At 40.2% G+C, this 20674-nt stretch overlaps 1 protein-coding gene across 3 annotated transcripts in view; it reads left to right on the top strand.

Moving 5' to 3' along the window:
* crppa (CDP-L-ribitol pyrophosphorylase A) overlaps window positions 1-20674 on the top strand; it is a 49093-nt gene that overhangs the window by 16248 nt on the left and 12171 nt on the right. For 2 of the 3 annotated variants that reach the window (XM_044359627.1, XM_044359629.1), the window contains exons 7-9: window positions 5148-5225; window positions 6585-6677; window positions 14161-14292. In XM_044359627.1, the coding sequence (XP_044215562.1) occupies window positions 5148-5225; window positions 6585-6677; window positions 14161-14292 (303 nt within the window). Of the gene's footprint in view, window positions 1-5147; window positions 5226-6584; window positions 6678-6780; window positions 7331-14160; window positions 14293-20674 lie in introns of those variants that run through there. The other variant, XM_044359628.1, reaches the window with a different exon arrangement.

Genomic DNA, 20674 nt, shown 5'->3' with positions numbered 1-20674 from the left:
TCTGGGACATCCACTCCGCGCAACTTTTCCTCCTCCTCATTTTCTTCCTCCCATCTCCCGACCTCCACCTCTCACTCCCCTGCACGCAGGAGAGCAGATGGCAGTCATATTTCCCAAACCACGGGAGTTTGCTTGATTAATTGAGTGTTTAGTGATGAGTTCTTACCTCCTCCTCCTCATCCTCCTACCACCTCAGCTCAGTCAGAACTGACAAGCTCCCAGTTTCCACCATAGTTCATATCCCTCCCTTTCATTCTTAATCTTTTTTTGGGCAAATCAAATTCCCATATTGCCTTCGGCCCATGTTGCAAACATCCTCCATTTAATTTGTAAAATTGTTCCTAATAGACAATGGAAAACAGCCTCCATATGCAAAAAAGTAAAAAGTGACAGTCTGAGATATTAAATCTGACGGCAAAGACCACATAGAGGTTCCACATGTGAAACGCTCTCCTTTACCTCAACAACTGTTGGGTTTCCCTTCAGAAAGCCACCGAACCACGTGCTGAAGCGACCTTTTCGTCTTTTCTTTGAAAATAAGGAAGAAGAACGGATGTCAAGAGAAATGAGTTATTTCACCCAATTGGTTAGTTTAATTTTAGAAATATCAAAATAAATAAAAAGAAATAGAACAAAGAGGGTAATGAACACCAGCTAGGGACAAGTTAGAATGGTTGCAACACAAAATCAGTCCATGTATCAGTTGTTTGGCTGCAAGAGGATGTATTGATTCCCCTGATATGAGAAGATCACAGATGCCTTTAGAGTCAAACTCCAATATCAGAGCTCAAACAACAAATACTGCCTTTGTGGAGATGAAGCTTTGTTTAGCCCATTAAAGGATGGGTTCACAATTTCTCAGTCTGTCTTAAAATAACAGTCAGATGCCCAAATGAACATTAAAACATGTTTTTCATGCCATAATCGTTCTCCCGTTCACAGAAGATGAAGACGATCCCTTCATAATACACTTACTGTCCTTTAACATTAATTTTTCCAGAGATTGTGAAGGTGTTCATGACGTCGTGTCCACCCCTTCACGTGCTCATATTTCACTCCCATCACCTATTATTTATTTTCAGAGTAGACACCCAAGCTGACAAATCGCCCACACATGGCTTTATGTACAGAAACGTGTTCCTTGGATCATCCTGATGTGTGTGTATATATATATTCCCCGGGTGTAGCCGCTGACATAGGAGAGGGGCAACAGAGCACGCCGCATGACGTGTTCCAATACTCCGCTGTGATCCAAACGCCCATCTTCCTTTAAACTCGCTCCAAGTCCTTCATCAGCTGATGTCAAACAGGCGGATCTCGCTGTCCGGTGCTGGATAGGGCCCCAGAGATGGATAGGGGCCAGTGTCGGCATCTTTGGATCGGCTGATTGGAGCCATTCCCGTCTGTGCTCAGGTGGCCGGTGGGGATGTGTGTTTTTCCGGTGCGCGTGTTCGGAACTAGATTCATCCTTTTTTTTTTTCAGGCAGTTTGGGAGGGAGGGAGAATAGAGAGAGAGGGGGGAGATGAAAGGCGAGTGGAAGAAGCGGAAGAATTATCCTTGTCCCAGTGCCACTACGTGAATCTAATACAGGGATAAGTGAGGTCGGGCTGCTCGAACTCAGCTGACAGTATGGTGTGTGTGTGTGTGTGTGTGTGTGTGTGTGTGCGCACGCGCAGGTGGAGGAATTGGCAACAAGTCTTGAGTGAGAGGAAAACACTCACAGTTAGAATATGATTAAGGGATCCTGTCAGCAGGCAGGATGCCACCTGAGATACATTTGATCCAGTTCAAATCCAAGTTGTCATTTGATGTAAAATTTATACTGAAATGAATCTGTCAAGTTTAAACTCCTGAAAAAAAAAATTCCACTTTCCCAGGAAGAATACATTTCAGTTTTATTTATGTAGCATCAAATCACAGCATAAGTTATCTCAGGGCATTTTTCACATAGAGCAAACTCTTTATTTTACAGAGACCCAACAATTCCCCTCATGAGCAAGCACTTGGCGACCGCGGCAAGGAAAAACTCCCCTTTTAACGGGAAAGAAACCTCAAGCAGAACCAGGCTCTAGGTGGGCGGCCATCTGCCCTCACCGGTTGGGTTCAGAGAGAAAGAAAAAAGGGAGAGACGCAGAGAAGCACAACAACAATAATAACAGAAATATGACGAAGCATTGTTTTTCTTTGAGGGCATTTACTGTTTTTCAATAATAACCTTTTCACTCTCACACAGTTGCACACATTCACACCTTTCAGCGGCCCAGTACAATAGTACAACCATTGTATCTGTTGATTATTAAACATTTTCATTGGAGCAGTAGGGGGTTCAGTCTCTCAGACAGGCATTGTGCTAATATATAAATGCAAAAAAACTGCCATTCCAGTAAGTAGTTTTAACAAAATCAGTCAAGCAAAATAATGTGTGATAAGTAGTTTTGCATCTCTGTTTTTTTTTGCAATCTCTGCTCTTTATGTGTTACAGCTCTTAACAGCTCCAGTTCATGACTATTAAAATAGTTATTGTGAAAGTATAAAGCTGTAGTGATGTGAAATGTTCAGATCAATCTCTAGTTTCAGTTATAGAGAAGCAAACAACGTCCTGACCTACAAATTTCAGTGTCTTTCTGTGGAATTTTTGCTTCATTGTTACCAAATGTGAAGCATTACTGTGTTATTGTGTTCCCTTCCACACAATAGGCAAAATGTTTCTTAAGCACAGAAAAAAAAAAACAAAAAAAAAAAAACTAGATGAAGAGATATTACAAATGTAATATTTAGCCAAACCAGTCAGTTTTGTAATGCAAAACACAAAATCCCTGTGTGCAGTTTATAATGAAGAACTGAAAATCTCTATTTCCTGTAAAGGAATTCATCTATTTTAGAAGAGTTTTGCCAGGCAGTCAAAATCCTGCTTCTCTCTTTTTAGTCTTATTATTATTATTATTATTATGAGGCATCTACTATTCAAACATTTGGCTTCAGGGAATTGGAACAAAGGCTAAATTGAGATTAGTGGATGTTTTATGGGCACATAAATACACACAAAGAAAAGAAAGACAGATCTGATAAGAAAAAAAAAAAATCCAAATCACCTCTTCTGTACTCTTCTCTCCCTTACTGCTAATCTGTTTAACTTGATGTATGATAATATTCTTATATTCAGCCCACATCAAAGAGAATCCTCAGACTCATCTATCAATTTAATGAAGATTTTTAATGATTAACCTCAACCTACAAGAGAATATGTCATTAAGACAGAGAAGAAAAAGTATCTTAAATGCTTTTTTAGAGCTGAATATTGACCTCTGAATGTGGGAAATAATATGTCAGAGTATTTGGAGCATGGACAAACATACACAGTTATTACATCTACATCAACAGTTACTGTAGCTAATGTTACTATCCCACCTTGTTGCCAATAAAGGCTCAAAGATGAAATAAATTACATGATGTTTTATTCTTTTTCTCTCCTGTTGTTAAATTCATGCTGCTCTCATCTAACAAGAAACTTGATAAAACCACTAAAACCAGTCTCTAGCATTCAGATTCAGTTTTTCAATGCAGTAAATCAAGTTAAACAACACAAATTATGTGATTCAAATTCAGTTTTTTTAATGCAATTATTCAAGTTGAGCAAATAAGATTCAAATATAAATGATTCAGTTTTAAGTGACACATATTTCTGCCCATAAGCAACTAGCTAGTGAACATAATGGAGCATTGGAGACCAAATCAGAGCTAAAAGTAGAGTGAATATTGGGTGTAAATGTGCTGGTTGGTTAGAAAAACAGCATAAAATGAATACTAATGTTGCTCTGTGACTGCTCGGTGTGTAAACAGGCGACTAAGCGGATAGGAAGTCAGTGTTGTATTACAGGCTGATTTCACTGCCTCTAAATAGCCAGAAAAAATCATTTATTACCGCTTTATGTAATTTAATAAGGATTTTTTTAATGTTTAAACGCTTGATTGTTTTAAATTAGACCCTTCCACTCCAGAAGTCTCTTCCTCAACACATTTAAAATTTATATTGTGGGTTACTTTCTGTCTTACCGAGCTTTGAAACCTTGTTTTTCTTCTCTCCTCGGAGCGGTTTGGTCGTCGAGCTACCATGGCTTCTTGGCTCTCCGGGCCATGCCTAAATTTAAATAAACATTCCTACTCTGGGATTTCATGCCCAACCTGGTTTAGATCATGTCATTTTTTTTTTTTTTTTTTAAACCCTGCAAATCTACATTTCGGACTGAAATTATTTTCCTCCTGAAGCTTTGGGCAGTTATCTTTCAAGACCAATTAACCCTCCGACATATGTTTTCCATAACCATTTCACATTTCCAATTACTTTCTGTTATTTTAATGGGTAGAACAACTGTATCTCAATGCCAAACTGAGACTCTTAACTGTTTATTTCTGTGTTTATTTCCTGTATGTGTGTGTGGAATCGTAGTACCAGGCTGTAATTACAGGCTAAACAACAAAAGATGAATGTAAAACGGACACGGTGGACATGGCGTGTTATCCGGTTGCCTCACGTCACTCGTATGCCAAGGCCAAAACTGAATGGAAAGATCAGGACCCTAAATGTTCTGGTTCTTTGAGCAAAAAAGCTTTTTACGATTCTTGGCCGTACGTCCACCTTCGACTCAATTTGCAGCGTAATGAAATTTAAGTTGGCTTGCGTATGATCACTGTTCCCGGCTTTTTGCATATGACAGGATTTTCCTGCCAGGTCAGGAGTATAAAGAAGCCCAGAAAAGTTTCTTTTTTTTAATCCCTTCCATTTGTTCTAATAAGCTTCTGATTACAGTTGATGGAAATAAGCCATTCAGTTTGTACTCTCGGAGTCTAATGGGATTTTTTTTTTTTTTTTTTTTTTTTTTTTTTGCCCCTTCTTCTCTAATCATAAAATGATTCATGACAGGAAAGCAGGTGGGTGTACTCTTGCACTGAATGATTGAAGAAGTGGCAGAAACGAAAACCAGAAGGCTCTTGAACTTTTGAGCACCGAAGTCAATCAGTCACTCGACGTCAGATGCATTAAGGACCCTGGTACTGCAGCACCTGCTTTAAATGTTATTACTCAGGATCCTGTAACAAGCTGAATATCAACCAAATTTTTAACAGAAGGTATCTCTGTGTCTTACAGGAGCTGGACGTCATCCCAGATCTGACGGGAGACAACGCCAGGTATCTGCTAAAGGAGTGGAACTTCATCCAGGTTTCTGTAAGTTCCCGTTTTAAGCGCAATTTTTATGTCAAATGTAATTTTTTTGGATAGTTTTTTTAGCGGTGAGAAGCATAAGCAAACAATTAACACAATGTCTGGTTTATATGTCGCCATTTTTCACATTTTCTTTGCTTCCAACCCCTGCACAACAATAACACACTGCAGGAAAAAGAGAGAGGAAAAAAAAAGGAGGAAGACAGCAATAACCAATGAAAACCAATACAATAATAACAACAATGGGGTCAGTAAGTAGATGGCCAGGAAAAAAAAAAGTGGAAAAGAAAAATAAATATAATATAGTAAAATAAAAATTGGAAAAACCTCTACTTCAACTTGTTTATAGTTGGCTATGGGGTTAAGGAGTACATTGATCAGGAGCCTGTTACAGGCCGATGACATCATGTAGAAACATCGGTAATCGGTCAGGAGGAAGAACAGATAAACCATTAAAATAGGAGGCAAAGGGTGGCCATTTGTTTTAGAAAGTGCTCATCTTTCAGCCAGGCAGAGAATGAGGGGGGGGGAATCATGTCAACCTTGTTGCATTGTGAGGGAGATTCAGAGAACTCTATTTATCCCAAAAGGGCATTTTGGTGTCAGAGAGCCTCCCTCACAATGGCCAGTAAGGGGAAAGGCTGTAAACTTGTTATTCTACAACATCGAGAATACATCAAAAATCAAAGACTGATATGTTCCAAGTTCTGGGAAAGACCAGAACATATATATATGAGCGGTTTGCCCGTAGAGTGCCGCAACAATCACATTTGGGATCGGAAGCAGGGTAAATTTCATGCGTTTTACATTTACACAAGTGGGCTCTGTGCACCACCGTTAGCTGGATCAAATTGAATCGAGCACAGGGTGATGAAGAATTCACCCTATCTAATGCCACTTCCCACCAGTCCTATGCCAGTTCCATTCCCAGTCTCCTCCCCCCCCCCCCCCCCCCCTCCTCCCATACTGACCCGGAGACTGTGTCACTGTCTAAAGACGTGGTGTTTTGATAAATTTCAGTTTCTCCCATAATGATTCTTGTGGCGGTCTGGGAAAGGAATCAAACTTTGTATGTTCAGAGTGACAGACCCGAAGGTAGCGGAACAAATTTGAACTTGGCAGATATTAAATTTAAGACATAAAGAGTCGTGGATAGAAAAAACATCACCATCGTAGAGGTCTTTGAAACAACCGATACCCAGCCTGCTCCAGAAAGTAAAGGTCCAAAATGGAGGGAGCAAATAAGTGGTTGTCAAATGTAAATTCATCATCTGTTCTGGCCAGAAGGATGTCTAGATTTAGCATATTTATCATCTTGCTGTAAAAGTTCTTATCTTTTTTTCTTATTTCTTTGGTCTCCAGGTCAATCGTTCTTGCCTGTCTGAAGTGAACACCATGCTGGCGGCTTTGGAGGCGGCGAATCGAGCTCTTCTCCACCCACTGGTTGTCATTTTGGTGAGTTCTTGCAGGGATACTGTAGTCATGACTTCACATGCACAAATACAGTATATCCTACAACCCTCCCAAACCGGTGGAAACTGAAATTCCCTCTCTGCAGTCCTGACTGTTTCCATTCCTCGTTGTGAGTTGGCTGTCCTCGTTGATGTCTTGAGGACGGAGGTGCAAACCGGTGAAGAGTGCTCAGATGTTGGGAGTAACAGGAGCTATTAGCAGCACAGTAACTCTGGCGTGCAGTTGTAGCAAGAAAACACGTAATTTCTTCAATTCTTAAAAAACACATCCCAACTATTTAACTTTTTTTTAATCCAAACTTTGCACACATAGGCCCAGCGCCAAAATAAAGCTCAGTAATGCGGCCAACACAACCTGGAATGTTTGCTCTTGATTTTTGTGTGTTTGTCTATGTGTGTTATGTTATAACCTCCAAAAATAACCCAACTCCAATTTAATAAGTGCAAATGTCAGACAGCATTACTTGATTAAACCGCTTTCTTGATTTGTGTTTGGTACGCTGGCCTTTCAGTAAAGCTGTAAGTCCACACACGGCGGCTTTCATTAGTGCAGGATCGACTTGTCACGCCATAACAAAAGCATCTGTGCAAATCTTATTCTCATTACTTTTTTATTCTTCACTTGAAAGGCAGATACTGTCGATGAGCAATAAGCACCCAGTGCTAAAATAAATGATATGAATAATAAAATGGCTTTGCTGCCAATTTATAACACAACAGGGATTCAATCAAGGATGCACGATAAGTGATAAGAACAGCAGTTTCAGAGTAATTAGTCATTAGTATGAGCACTAATTACAACAGACAAAGAAAAGGGCTGTACATACCCACTGAAACAAACTGCACCAACACAAAGCTCCCGCCCATACCGTGTGATTGACAGCTGGTCTCTGGTGACATTGGGTTTGCAGTAATGAACATATTTGGTTATTTTGTTTGTGAAATATTCACCTCTCTGTTTAAGGAATACTGATAAGAAATAGTTTGACATTTTTGGAAATATAGTTATTTGCTTCGTTGCTGAGAGTCAGATAAGAAGACTGATGTCACTCCTCATGTCTATAAATATGAAGTTACACTCTCAAACAAAACTGTACAATCAGGAGGTTATAAGCTTCGGTTTCACTGGAAACAAGGAGAAACAGATTGATTCTCTCCAAATGTTAAAAAAACTAAAGCTCACTAATTAACACGTTGCATCTCATTTGTTTGATCTGTGCAGAAAATCAACGTTTAAAAATCTTTGGTTTTACGAGGGTTTATGTTTCTGACTGTTTCCAGGCGAAGTTGGAATCTGATTGCCTGACTTGCTAAGCTAAGATAGTAGCCTGCTAGCTTTATGTTTAACATAAAAGTGGTATTGATCTAAAAAAAAAAGTGAATGAGCATTTTACCCCAAGAGAAGTATTCTTTTAATTTTATATATTAAAAGAACCTTAAAATGAAGGTGGAACCTGCAGGAAATATTGAAGTGTAAAGACATTCAAGTCCTAAATGTTGTATAGAGTATGTTTTTTCAGCTGCCCCAGCATTAATTAGTAAGTTTTGTTAGAACTTGATTTAGAGTTTATGAAGACAGATGGATAGATTTTGCAGTTTCATGTTCAATTTCAATTCAATTTTGCCTTAAAGGGAAAATTCACCACTGTGAATATGATGATTTCTTAAAACTAGGTCACCTATGTAGTAGAAATGTGCAATTAGTTTTTGAAATTGGTGCCTTATGACTAGAGAAAACTGAGAAAAAGGCTGTAAAGGTCCCCATGCAGCTCTTAAGGGGGAATCCTACAACAACCAGAATGCATTGCAGGCATCCTGTCCAATCAGACTGACTCTACTGACGTTGTGTTTACAGCCAGCAGAGCGGCTGTTTAGCAAAGACTGAGCAGCGTTTTATTTCTTTACCGAGGCTTATTTTCATTTACAAAACGTTTCTCCTCATCGAGTCTGGATATATATCGTACCGGTGTGCAAGGATCACAAAACAAACGGCGCGCTGGAGTCAGTTATTTCAGCATTGCAAACTTACCGGGAGCTGCACGGCTGCACACAAGCTAGAGCTGCCGACGAACAGACAAAACACCTCAGAGTCTGCCTTCTCCAATTGAGCTTGTTTTGGGAAACAATCGCGGATGAAGGGGTGAAAAACTGCAACCAAACACTGTTTCTTTTATCTGTTTTTGACGACGAGGCGCCAGACCCGGGATTGTGCTCAAGCTGGATGTAGTTAACCTGTAAGTTAACTTACAGGTAATTTAACACAGTCGCTGTTCAACAGAAGCTCTACAGAAACACTGCAAAGTTTGTTGAGGTGCAGAGTTTTCAGCCTGTCTCCATTCTCCCACCGGTCACCGGTCGATGCTGAAAAGCTACCCCGGCTGCAGCACCTGTCTTTCGGCTGCTGCTGTAACGTATCCCTGGGGGTGGTAGCTTCCTCCTCCACACTGCTGCATCTGATTCCACAGCATGATATTCGGCCTGGTATCATGAAGTTTTCTTCCAAATATGCTAAATATTTTAAATTATTTAGTAGTAGGATATTTTAGTGTCTGCTTTTCCATAGCATGGTAGACGGGAGTGTTTTGGAAGACCCACATTTGACAGTCCTTGAAGGCAACACTACAGAAGATGAGGAAACGTAGTTTTGTAGACTAAGGCAGATCTTCAAAGTCTGCAGGCTGACGCGTTTTGCATCACCTGGCAGACTTTTTGCCGGCAAATGAGCGGGGAGCTCTGGGTCCAGGCAGCACGGAGGGAAGTTGAACATTGTCCATTTGCATATACCACCCACGTTGTAATGATACAACGCTGGTTGAAAATCAGCAAAGTTTCCCTTTAAAGTACCTACTGCGTGAGACCGAGCAATTTCGCTTTTCATCCAATTAACTGATGCGAAACCTCTGTTTAGTAAATAAGGTAAAACACAATTTGGCTGTTTGCAGCCTATAAAAGGGCCAAATGTCAGTCTGAATTAACAGCTCCTGTAGGTCTGTGTGCTCAGTGAGCTGACTGAGGCAAAGTTAAGCATGTCTCAGTATCATTTCCCACACTTTGAATGAACTTTTCTTTACATGCTTCATGAATGCAGACATCTGGCACAGGACAGATTCAGTTTCGTCGAGGTACACGTACTACACGGCGAGCTATAGCTTTTCTTTTTTTACGCTTGTAAAAACGTCACCTGTAGTCTACCTTCGGTCCCTTGAGGAGCTCTGTAGCTGTTTGGAAACCTTACACCCCAACGGGAGAGCGACGCAGCTCTGCCTCGCTTACTGTTTGTCCTGCTTCAAACACCGACATCCGTTTCTATCAGAGCAGCACCGAGAGGTCTGAGTTAGACAAACCTAAAACAAACTTATCAAATCTGCACCGAGAAACATTTAAATATTTATGAAAATTTACTCTTTTTTTTTTTTTAATTTGGAAAAATTGACCTTTTCAACTAACACACACAGAGCCTGCACAGGCCGATTCCTACCACAAAACAAGTCTTAATCGCTGCAGATGTCACGCAGCATTACTCCACCCCAAGCCTCTGCTCTTATTCTTGATGGTTTTCAACACAGATTGGCACACACACACACACACACACACACACACACACACACCTCCACACACATGGATTCACACGTGAAAACAACCCAGGCTGAAGCTGCAGGGTTTTCATTGGGTTGACTCACTGCCACACTGGAGCAACTCCGTGTCTGAGTTCTCCACAACTCCCAGTGTCAACAAGCCTCTATTCTATTCTATTCTTTTCTAGAGTAAACTATATTCTCTAATTTCTATTTGTTTTCTGTTCTGTTGTAGAATAGCATATTCTATACCAGACTATTCTCTTCTATTTTATTGTAGAATATAAAAGGCTATTCTGTTCTATTCTTTTATATTTTTATTCTATACTATATCACTGTTGAATAGCATAGGCTGTTCTATTCTAGACTAGCAAAAACTATGTATTCTATACTGTTCTATTCATAGACATACATACATGTACTATAATAACATACTCTACTCTGTACTATTATTTAATTACTTTCTGTTCTACTGTAGAATATCAAAGGCTATTCTATTCTTTTACACTTTCATTCTATTTTATTCTATTTCATTGTAGAATAGCTTATGCTAGGATTAGAATAGGAATAGCTATATGGCCTGTTCTATTCTTTTCCTTTTTATTCTGTTCTACTGTACTCCACTATTCTGCTCCACTCTGTTATATTCTATTCATTTGTTTAACACTAATTTCATTGCAAATAAGTTCCAACAAATCACAAGTAATGAATTTTGATGATCAGGCAATTGTTTAAGTAGTTTATTAAACAAAACACTGGTCCCAGCTTCTAAAATGTGAGGATTTGCTGCTTCTCTCTTTATTTAATTGTTTAGTATAATCGTTAATTTAATATCTTCAGGTTTTGGACTTAGGACAGAGTAAATGATCAGTCACCTAACTAACAAAATAAGCAAGAAAAAAAGTAGATAATAATCCGTAGTTGGCAGACCTACAAGTTTCGACGTCATATAACAATAAATATAATATATATGTATAATAAAAATGATTAAGACCAGATTAAAAACTATCAGTTAAACTATCTATAAAACTGTCCATAAATTATAAAGTGAGCTACATTTTAAAAAAGGAAAAACTTCAACAGATTACACAGAGTTTACTTTTCCTCCCCTCCCTAATCTGATTTCATGGTCACGTTAGAATGTGTATGAACTCAGTCTGGGAAGTTATGACTGAAAGAAACTTGAAGCAGCTCTTGAGTTTCACGGTTGTAAGAGATGTGGATCAGTTCAGCACCAAAGTGTTTTTCTTACCTTTTCTTTTTTTAATAGGGGGGGGCTGTTGTTAAGTTGCACACGAACCCTGTTGTTTATCACAGGTTTGATCACATGGTAGTAATCAGTGGAAGGTTGAAGCGTAGGTGGTAACCTCCAGGGCGAAGAAGCAGATCAGTGATTGAAGGTCAGTGTTTTGTTGGGGAAAATTTAGTCAAGAAAAGTGAAAGAAACATGCTGAGATGCCGTTACCTTGAGCAGTGTATTAAAAGAAAGAACCTCCCTCCTGATGTTACCACTTGTTTTCTTATGTTTTTAAGTATCATCAACATTTTATCAGTATTTCCTTCGCGCCACAGAAGATGTTGATTTCTGATTGATGCATTGAGGCAGGTTACGATCATTTGTCGGGACACCTCAAATATTTTTCCAATAAACAGTTTAACACCTTTTTAAATCATTGCATGAGGTTTATTAGGCAGAAACTGACTACAAACAAACTAAATTAAAGGGGCAAATAAAATGAATTACAATTTAAACTCAGTCTTCTTTTATATTCTGGGGTAACTGGTCACAGTTTAAGTGCAATAGTATACTCCAAAGTTTCCACACTTAAATAAAATAATGGATTTTACTCAAGGGAACTTACATCACCTACACGTTGTTCATTGTTTTCTTTTATCAGGACACCGTGTCGTGCATTGTCACTTAAATGAAGTGTTTCGTTACTAGAGTACCATGACCCTCTTTTACCCCAACATAAAATATCACGCACATTTCCAGGTCTCTGTTTATATTCTGGGGCTCTACTGGAATATCTTTGCATGATTTACAGTTAAAAAACCGCCTTATTTATCTTATACTGGCTCTTTATGCAGCCCCTCAGTTCAGCCTCTGTCTGAAACAGGCTGTTTTAGCTCCTGTCTCTTTAAGGCCCACCTCCCAATGAGCCCATTCTGTTCTGATTGTCCAGCTTTAGCTGGTTTCAGAGTAGTAGTTGCTTCTTTTCACTCAAAATGGAAACTTCTCTAATACATCTCTACATGTTGGAGCCAAAATCCAATCTGAAACATGCAAGTGGACGACATGAACAGCCGTGGAACAACTTTAGGAGTGAACGGCCGTTTTTTGGCGTGTATGAACAATCTGACATCATCACGAGGAGGAAGTAGAGGTGCAAACAAAGCACTCAGAGCAGGCTGGAGCCCTGGCATTTAACTTGCAGGGAGCATTTTTCCATACGTTCACCTCAAGTTTTGGAACTTTGACTGTGTTTAACATTTGATACCATAACAGGATAGAAATCAGAGAAAATCAGAAAACGCATGATATGTCCCCTTTAAGTTAGTAAGCAATGACTTGTTTTCATTCAGTTTGTTGGAATCACCTGCTAGCAACGTAGCAACCACCTTCTATATTTAGTATGCGTGATAGTAGCCAAACTTCCATGTCTTGTATCTTCATTTCATTTTACTCTAGCCTTTTGAGGCCACTAACGGAATAAAGTTTGTTAGTTTTCCTCTTCTTCTGTGGATTTCTAGTGAAGTTAGAATCAAACATTCACTTTCTCCATGAGCTTCTTCCACCGTAAAACCTGACACTGACTGCCGGTGATGTTTTAAGATCCCCCTGCAGTAGTTGCAGTATTATTATCTTGACTTGATTTCATGTAGTAAAAGGCCAAAACTGTAAAGTACTCTACATCCCCGGTAACTATTATGTTTGAGTCGATCTCTCTTTTAACCGTCCCAGTAGAGCTGCTGAACGGCCAAAGGTAGACACTAGTATTTTTAGTGTGTAGCTCACTGAAAATGAAGTGAAAATAAAAAAGAACATCCATCCTTACTCAACCTTTTTGTCTTTAAAAAAGGAACGAAAGAATGACACATCTTTATTTTCTCAATCCGTGCCGTTGTCCCGGTGTCAGTTTTGTATTTTGGAACTCAGTGTGTTCATATTGTCTGCACACTGCAGCATTGATCTTTGAATAGACTCATATATGGCCCGGAGAAGCCAATTTAAGTGTACTGTGATATTTATGTGCGAGAGGTTTGACATCTGCTAATGTGCTGAATTATCAGTCTTCAAGTCGAAGTTCACTCGATGACAGCGAGCACCTGATTGATATTCAAGTGTACGTGTAATAATTAACGTTTAGAGCAGATGTCTTGACACATTTTGAAGCGTTTCTCCTGACTTGTGCATCTCACTGCCACAGTTTTTAAGGATATATGACAAAATAATTGCCGTAAATAAATCAGGACTTACATTTCTGTCAGTGGGATGATTATGGAAATCGGCTAAGCTTTGGATACTCATACGGATAACACGGTAATGTGAACCAATGTGTCTGGATTATGCTGCCCTAATTGGAGAAAATAAACCCCAGAGGCCCTAAAGATTTACAACTGAATTACAGAGTCATTATATCCTGAGACAGGACTGTGTATCAGCCAACCTCTGTTTACTCTCAGCCAGCAGAGCTCACGCGTCACAAATCTTCCCTGAACACAACCTTAAATAAACAGGCCTATTGAGTTGCAACATGTTTAAACGACTGCTCGAACAATGAGCTGTAATTGTTCCAAAAAAAAAGGGCATAATTGCTGTTCTGGTAAAAAGATCCTTGTTATTGGCAAGTGTTTTCTGATTGGGCGCGGTGGTCTTTGTTTTGATAGGTGCATTTGAGCACTTCGGATGAGCTGTCCGTCAGTGGGAAGATGGCAGAGCCCGCGGCAATCATGGAGCTGGCCTCGGCAGCCAAGCTCCGAAATATCCTCCTCTACGGTGTCCAGCTTCAGCAGTCAAAGGTAAGCTCTTTGTCTTTTCTCATCTATTCTTCCATTTTTCCTTTTCTAAAGTGAGCTCCAGGTTTCTGTGGAATGCATATTTAAAAGAGGCCAAACTAAACAGAGTTGGAAATGTCTTTTAAGAGTCTTGTTCCAATGCCCTGTCATGCTTTTATGCTTCAGGCAAGGTTGCTGTCTTTTAACACCCATCTTTCTGTGTTAGTGTGGTGTGTGTGTGTGCACACATGGACAGGTGTGTCTATTTTTGTGCAAGTAGGAATAAATATGTACCCACGAGTGTGATTAAGAGGGCGGGGGATCTCAACTTTTCCCCTCTCCTGCCGTATGTGTTTTGCGCGGTGTCGTTTGAAGTGAACGCCAGAGGGATGAAAAGGATGCAGAGGTGCTTTAGGTCTAAAGTGACGACCACCACCAATGAAGCTGAAGCTCTCCGGTTAAGCTGTGTGTCATGGGAATCCTCTGCGAAGCCCGCCAAACATACTCTGGAGTCATCAGGGTGGATGCGGTTGACCTGAAATCCATAACTGACTGCTCAGTAATTACAGGATTATATAAGGTAGAATTATTCATCCAGCGCAGTGAGAAATGTCAGGAGTCATGCTACCAAAGCTGTCAAGTCAAATCACATCTTTTTGGACTTGATGTGCGGGGTAAAACCAAAGACAAATGTTGAATATTCATGGAGTTGCTGGCCTTAAATATGACATCCGTCATGATTTATGTTCATGACTGACTGCAACTTTGTGACAAATGGGGCTTCTTGGCAGCCGCATCTCTTCACAAATCAATGGTTAAAGTTTCTGTGCCTCAGGCGACGGGATGTTTGAGCAGGTCAGGTTTATTCACTCCTGCAGAAGAAAACTTGAACGATGAGCCGAAGAAGGAGACTCGATCTTCACTGTGGTCAGCGAGACGGCGTCATCAGCGGGGCCCCTGACGTCACAGGACCGTCTTAATTAAAACGAGATGCTCGGTATTCTCGATAGCGAGGCATGCAATCCGCTGCTGGCCCACATGTGAGTTTGATTCTGCTATCGGATGTTGGACATCATGGTTTTCCTCTGAATTATGGAGACTAATGCTGTTAATTAGTCATCCTGCTTCAACTCCTCTGAGAGAACAGAGAAAAAGGGGAAGGGAGTGGACGGAGATAATTCGTGTTTCACCATGATAAAATGCTTATCGTTATGAGATAGTGGAACAGCAGAATACAACCTCGAATAAATCACTGTTAGCTTTTTGTTATAATGAGGATAATTCTTCCCAGATGGCCTTATTCATACTTGTCGAGATGCCTGCCAACACTTCCCTCTGTCAGCCGCGGTCGTACAGTATATATGAATATTGCTCACAAATTCAAAGTTTGTTTGGTTTTATATAAAGATCTGACAATAATGCACACATAGCCAACATAATCAGCCAGTCAGTGTAATTGTTGAAAGATGAATTAAAACTTTTTTTTTTTGCCCCTTATGTTTGCTGCTTTAAAGAAGACATAACTGTGTTTATATGAGTCATGATGTCACCGAGTACAAGGTACAACTCGGGTATTTTTTTTTGCCATGAAACTCAGCATTTTTAACATGCAGAGGAGGATGTTATTTTCAGCTCGGGTCACATGTATTTTAGGTAGGATGACATGTTGTGTTTTCACCACGACAAGAAAAGTCTGGATTACATTTTCTGTTCCCTGCGAGGAAAAAGGTCGAGTGTTCCTGTTTGTAAATCTCAAAATATCTTCGTAAAGGAAGCCAGCGCAGACTACAAACATGTTAGTTATGCTGCCGACCACAGGTTTATACATATGTTCTTCCTATAACGTTTGACAGTTCACTTTGTATTAATAAACATTCATTCAGTTCGTATTAATAATGTATTAGCTATACAGCTGTGTAGCCGTTATTGATTCAAATAAGGGTTTTTTTTTTTTTCCACATAAATGCACATAAAAGGCTTGTGACTGTGTGTATTATCTGATTTTTGCCTTTGGTCCACATCAAAACAGATTTTGGTTTCCTGCTGTTGGATGAAGTTTATTGTGTTGTCAAACATCGACCAAACTGACTGCAGTCACCACACAGTTGCAGAGATAAAATCTTGAATGCTCTTCCAATTTAAGCTAGCGGAGTTTTTCTTAGGCACCGTTTTTTTTGGGGTTTTTTTTGAAAACTGATTGTACAATAAAATGACTGAGGTCTTTTTCACTGGCAACAACATTTGCTGGTGAAACAAAACAGAATGTGCAACCCATTTGAACTGTGACCACTGTTACTATATGTACAAATTGCTGAATGTACTAAGGCAAAAAAAACAAAAACAACTATGAACCCGTTTGAGTGTGGAGCAGGGAGATTCTGCAAAGAAGCAAAATAGTAAAACTGAATCTTTTATGGAGACTTGCCAGTTCCAACCGAATTTCTTCTCAGTTTCTTTCAACTTTGAAAATGTGAACTGTAAAATATGACTAGATAATTGACATGTAGAGACAAGAGTATGTTTCAAGCAGTAGACATGTTGGGAAATACTGGTACTTTCTTGTCAGATCAGATGGAAACAGCTTAGTTTAGCATATAGCCTGGAAGCAGGAGGAAACAGCCATACTAGCTTCTCCAAAGTTAAAAAAAATACACTTACCAACACCTCTAAAGATCACTAATTAACACAATGTGCCTTATTTTTGTGATTCATACACAAACAGAAAAGCAAAAACACCAACTTGTGGTTTTGGTGGGGAGTTACATACTTTAGCTAAGCTAAGCTAAACAAAGCTAATGGACTCCCGACTCCAGCTCTATATTTAACACACGCATATGAGAGTGGTATCAATCATTTCATCTAACTTCTGTTAGGAAATCGAATAAGCTATTTCCTAAAATGTTGAATCATTCCTTTCAACTGAAACCATTTGGTTAAGGTTTGGAAAGGATCGTGGTCATGATCGTAATGAAAAAGTCAAGTAGTTCAAAACCCCAAAAAACTGTCAGTCTGGGTTTGCTTCCTGACCACCACACACACACACACACACATAATGTTGCTCTGTATGAATGTCACACAGTTTCCTCCATTTGCGCTGAACTTTGCTACTGAACCTTGAATAGCTGCATATGAAGCTAATTTATAGGACCATACTACACAATTAAATTACAATTTGTGAGATTAGGCTTAAAGGGTGAAATCATCCCAGCGGGGTGACATCATATAATCACTACTTGGAAAAGTACATGAGATTGAAAAAATAAAAAAAAGTATATAAATATCATGCAGTGGGTAAATATTATGAGAACTGTGTTCAGTTTTCACCTGGCATCGGTGAGGCTTTGTGTCAGGGAGCGTCTTATGAAAGCTAAGAATAATATTTGTGCAGTCAGAATGGTTTAGTTTTCTGGGTTTAACTGCAAAGTTCAGAGTAGCATTGACTGAGATATGCTGCCAGTATACAACACTTGAATATGATAATCAGGGCTGCATGTCACTTGAGATATTTTTATAAATTAATATACAGTAAATGTTCCAAAGCAATACTTATCCTTATCTAAATTCTAATTGAAAGAAGCAATTTTCTGTTTATTGCCATCAATACAACAAAGTATGACATCAACACTGTGAGTATTTTCCACTTTTTTTTCTCCATACAGGCCATTATTAAAGATAATCCGTCATAAACTCTTGGAATGATTTCATCTTCTCCTTTGTCATGACTGTTGTTTTCGACTGCACAACAGTTAGAAGAACAACCGTTGAGAACATTTAAGTGTCCCTTGCCTCTTATTATATATCACTCGGAGGAATTATTGGACGCACCCAGCACTTTGGAAGTACGGCCATTTGGCTAACTGAATTTTAACCTTTGACAGTTAAATTGCATGAGCACATGGAATCGTGTTGGTCCCAGGGAGGTTGGGAAAGTGATCCACCTCGTTGACCTTTCACTGATGTCTTTTTGGATAAAAAGTGGGTTTTCACAAATGAGGCCCGACTACGGTTTCACGTTATTCAAGAGTAACACCCAGCCACGGAGGCACAATGCATCCAGCAGCGTGTCGCCATGTGTGCCACTTCGCTTCGTCAAGAGGAGAGAGTGAAACGGAGTCGTGAGACAATGAGAGCGGTCTTTCTGAAAGGACGTGTGATCAAAGCACTTCTCTAGAGTCCTTTTCCGTTTGTGTTGTTACGTCTGTACGAAGATGCCCACAAGCCAAACATCAGGTGCAATAATGTGTGAAAACCTCAAACCAATCTAAAGACGTTGGCTGAGAATGCACGGACACCGGATCCTCATAAACTGACACGATGTTGTGAAAATGGTGACGGTGTACACTATCAGTGCCGGCTGTGGCGATAGGAAGTGTCATTGGATCCCTCCTCGTACAGGGTCCTGGCGACTTGTCATCCGCTGAAAAGGGAGCTGTCACGGTGATATATGGGTGTTGTAATCCCCGCAGTGAGAGCCCTGATGTTTACCCAACCCCATATTTCCTCCTGCTCAAAGAGCACAGACCGGGAATCCTAAACCTGAGAAGAGATTAGCCAGCCAGGAAGAAAAGAGAAGGAGAGAAAGGAGAAGAGGGAGGGGAGGAGGGAGAAAGGGAGAGGACTCTATAGGTCTATTCTCCTCTACCTGTTCAGATCAGGCTCTGAAAGGCAGACAGGTGAAATAGTACACGACCCAACGAAGCTCTTGCTGTGACACCCTCGGAGTTGTACCCTCGCCGGGGTCAAGGGAGATCGGAGACGACCGCCGTCCCTGCGGTTTCGGCACACTCCCGACTTTTCTCAGACTAAATCCAACTGTTGTCCTCTGCTGAATGAACGACCGGTCTTAATGGTGAGGAACGCTATAGCTTGAAAGTTCATCTTCACAAACAAGTTCTTTGAAGGGCCTCCTAGCAACCTGCGGATCCTTAGATAAATCGAAGTGGTCGCGGGGTGAAAAATGGGACAGGAAAAAAGAAATCAACATTGATCCGCTAAACAAAATTTATATGCTTGTTTTTGACTTTTCTCTAGACTTTGCTCTTTTCTCGTGATATGTTGAGTTGTCGTGCCTCTTTTGGTGGTTACTCAAATGAGGTAGTCTGAGATGTTTTTGAAGGGAAAATCAGTCACTGCTCACAACTCATAGCCCTCTACCCGCAAGTAGACACTATTTCATTTTAAGAGGTCACAAGCCAAAAGAGTTGATTTTAAGAATCTAATTTTCTATGAACTTGAAGAGAACAAAAGTTTAGAACGTCATAAACAATCAGGTTTCACTGCAAAGTCCCATAACTAAAAAATCTGCTTCTTCAGTTAATGCTTTCAAAAGGAGTTACACACTGCCGGAGAATTTTCTAAATGACGCGCCAAGGGGAGATAATTTCTCCAGAGGTTTTTTGTTTCGCACTTTTTCTCACACTACATCTGTCAGGTGACATATGTAGCTTATCCCGTTTAGATCCAACGAGGCAGACAGGTGAAACCCAACACAAGCAACTGAAGTTCTTGCTGTGACACAATGTATTCGCACCCTGGCGGGGTCAAGGGAGATCGGGGATGGCTGCCGTCTCTGCTGTCTCAGCACACTCCCGACCTTTTCTCTGAGTGAATCCAACGATTGTTCTCCAATGAATAAGTGACTGGTGTTACATTTTCTGCGATGACAGAGCGTTGGAAGCTCTAATGTATTCTGTCTATCGCCATTCCAGTTTTTGAAAATGAGGAGTTATTACAAGACAGATTATGAGTCCAGGTCAATTGACAGCTAAAGAGAAATTTTTAGAAAGGAGGGAAAAAATACTTTTTGTATTGAGTTGCTGTTTTAAAAATGACAGTGAACTGAACAAACTTTAGATAAGTTCATCAAAACACTGCAGAAAACGCCACAGATAAGAACTGATGTGGCGTTTCAAAAAAGCTGTTTTCGGTTACCCCGACAACATCTCTGGGTGGGCTGACAAATTTGGCGAGCCTTCCTGGTGGATCCACTTAACTTAGCACCGGAGTTAAAGCCCAATATCCACCCTGCCCATTCACACAGTGTTTCCCCTTGTTGTTTGACTAAGTACTTGTCTTTGCTCAGATGATTATGTCTTTAAACTTTATCTAATATCCCCCTGGAAATGTGGATGAGAGCACTTGGCTCCTCCGGTGGAATCCTGACATCTCCATACAGACAGAAGCCCGGGGATCACTCCTCTCCTTGGTGATGTATTTGTAAAGTGTTAGGGTCAGAGCCTTGGGAGAGACTCGCACCGCCGCAACATGTGCAGGATATCAAGCTTGATCTTCCATGCCGAGAAAGCTCCAGATGTGTGTCGGTATGTGTGAAACTTGACCGCCGGAGTTTGGCTCAAGGAATTAGACATACCAAAGCGGTGTTTACTCAGCTTTGATTTCTTAGATT

The sequence above is a fragment of the Thunnus albacares genome, chromosome 8 (genome assembly GCF_914725855.1).
Source record: "Thunnus albacares chromosome 8, fThuAlb1.1, whole genome shotgun sequence".
Taxonomy (NCBI): Eukaryota; Metazoa; Chordata; class Actinopteri; order Scombriformes; family Scombridae; genus Thunnus; species Thunnus albacares.
The sequence above is the reverse complement of the archived record's forward strand: the minus strand, read 5'-3'. Positions and strand labels throughout refer to the sequence as shown.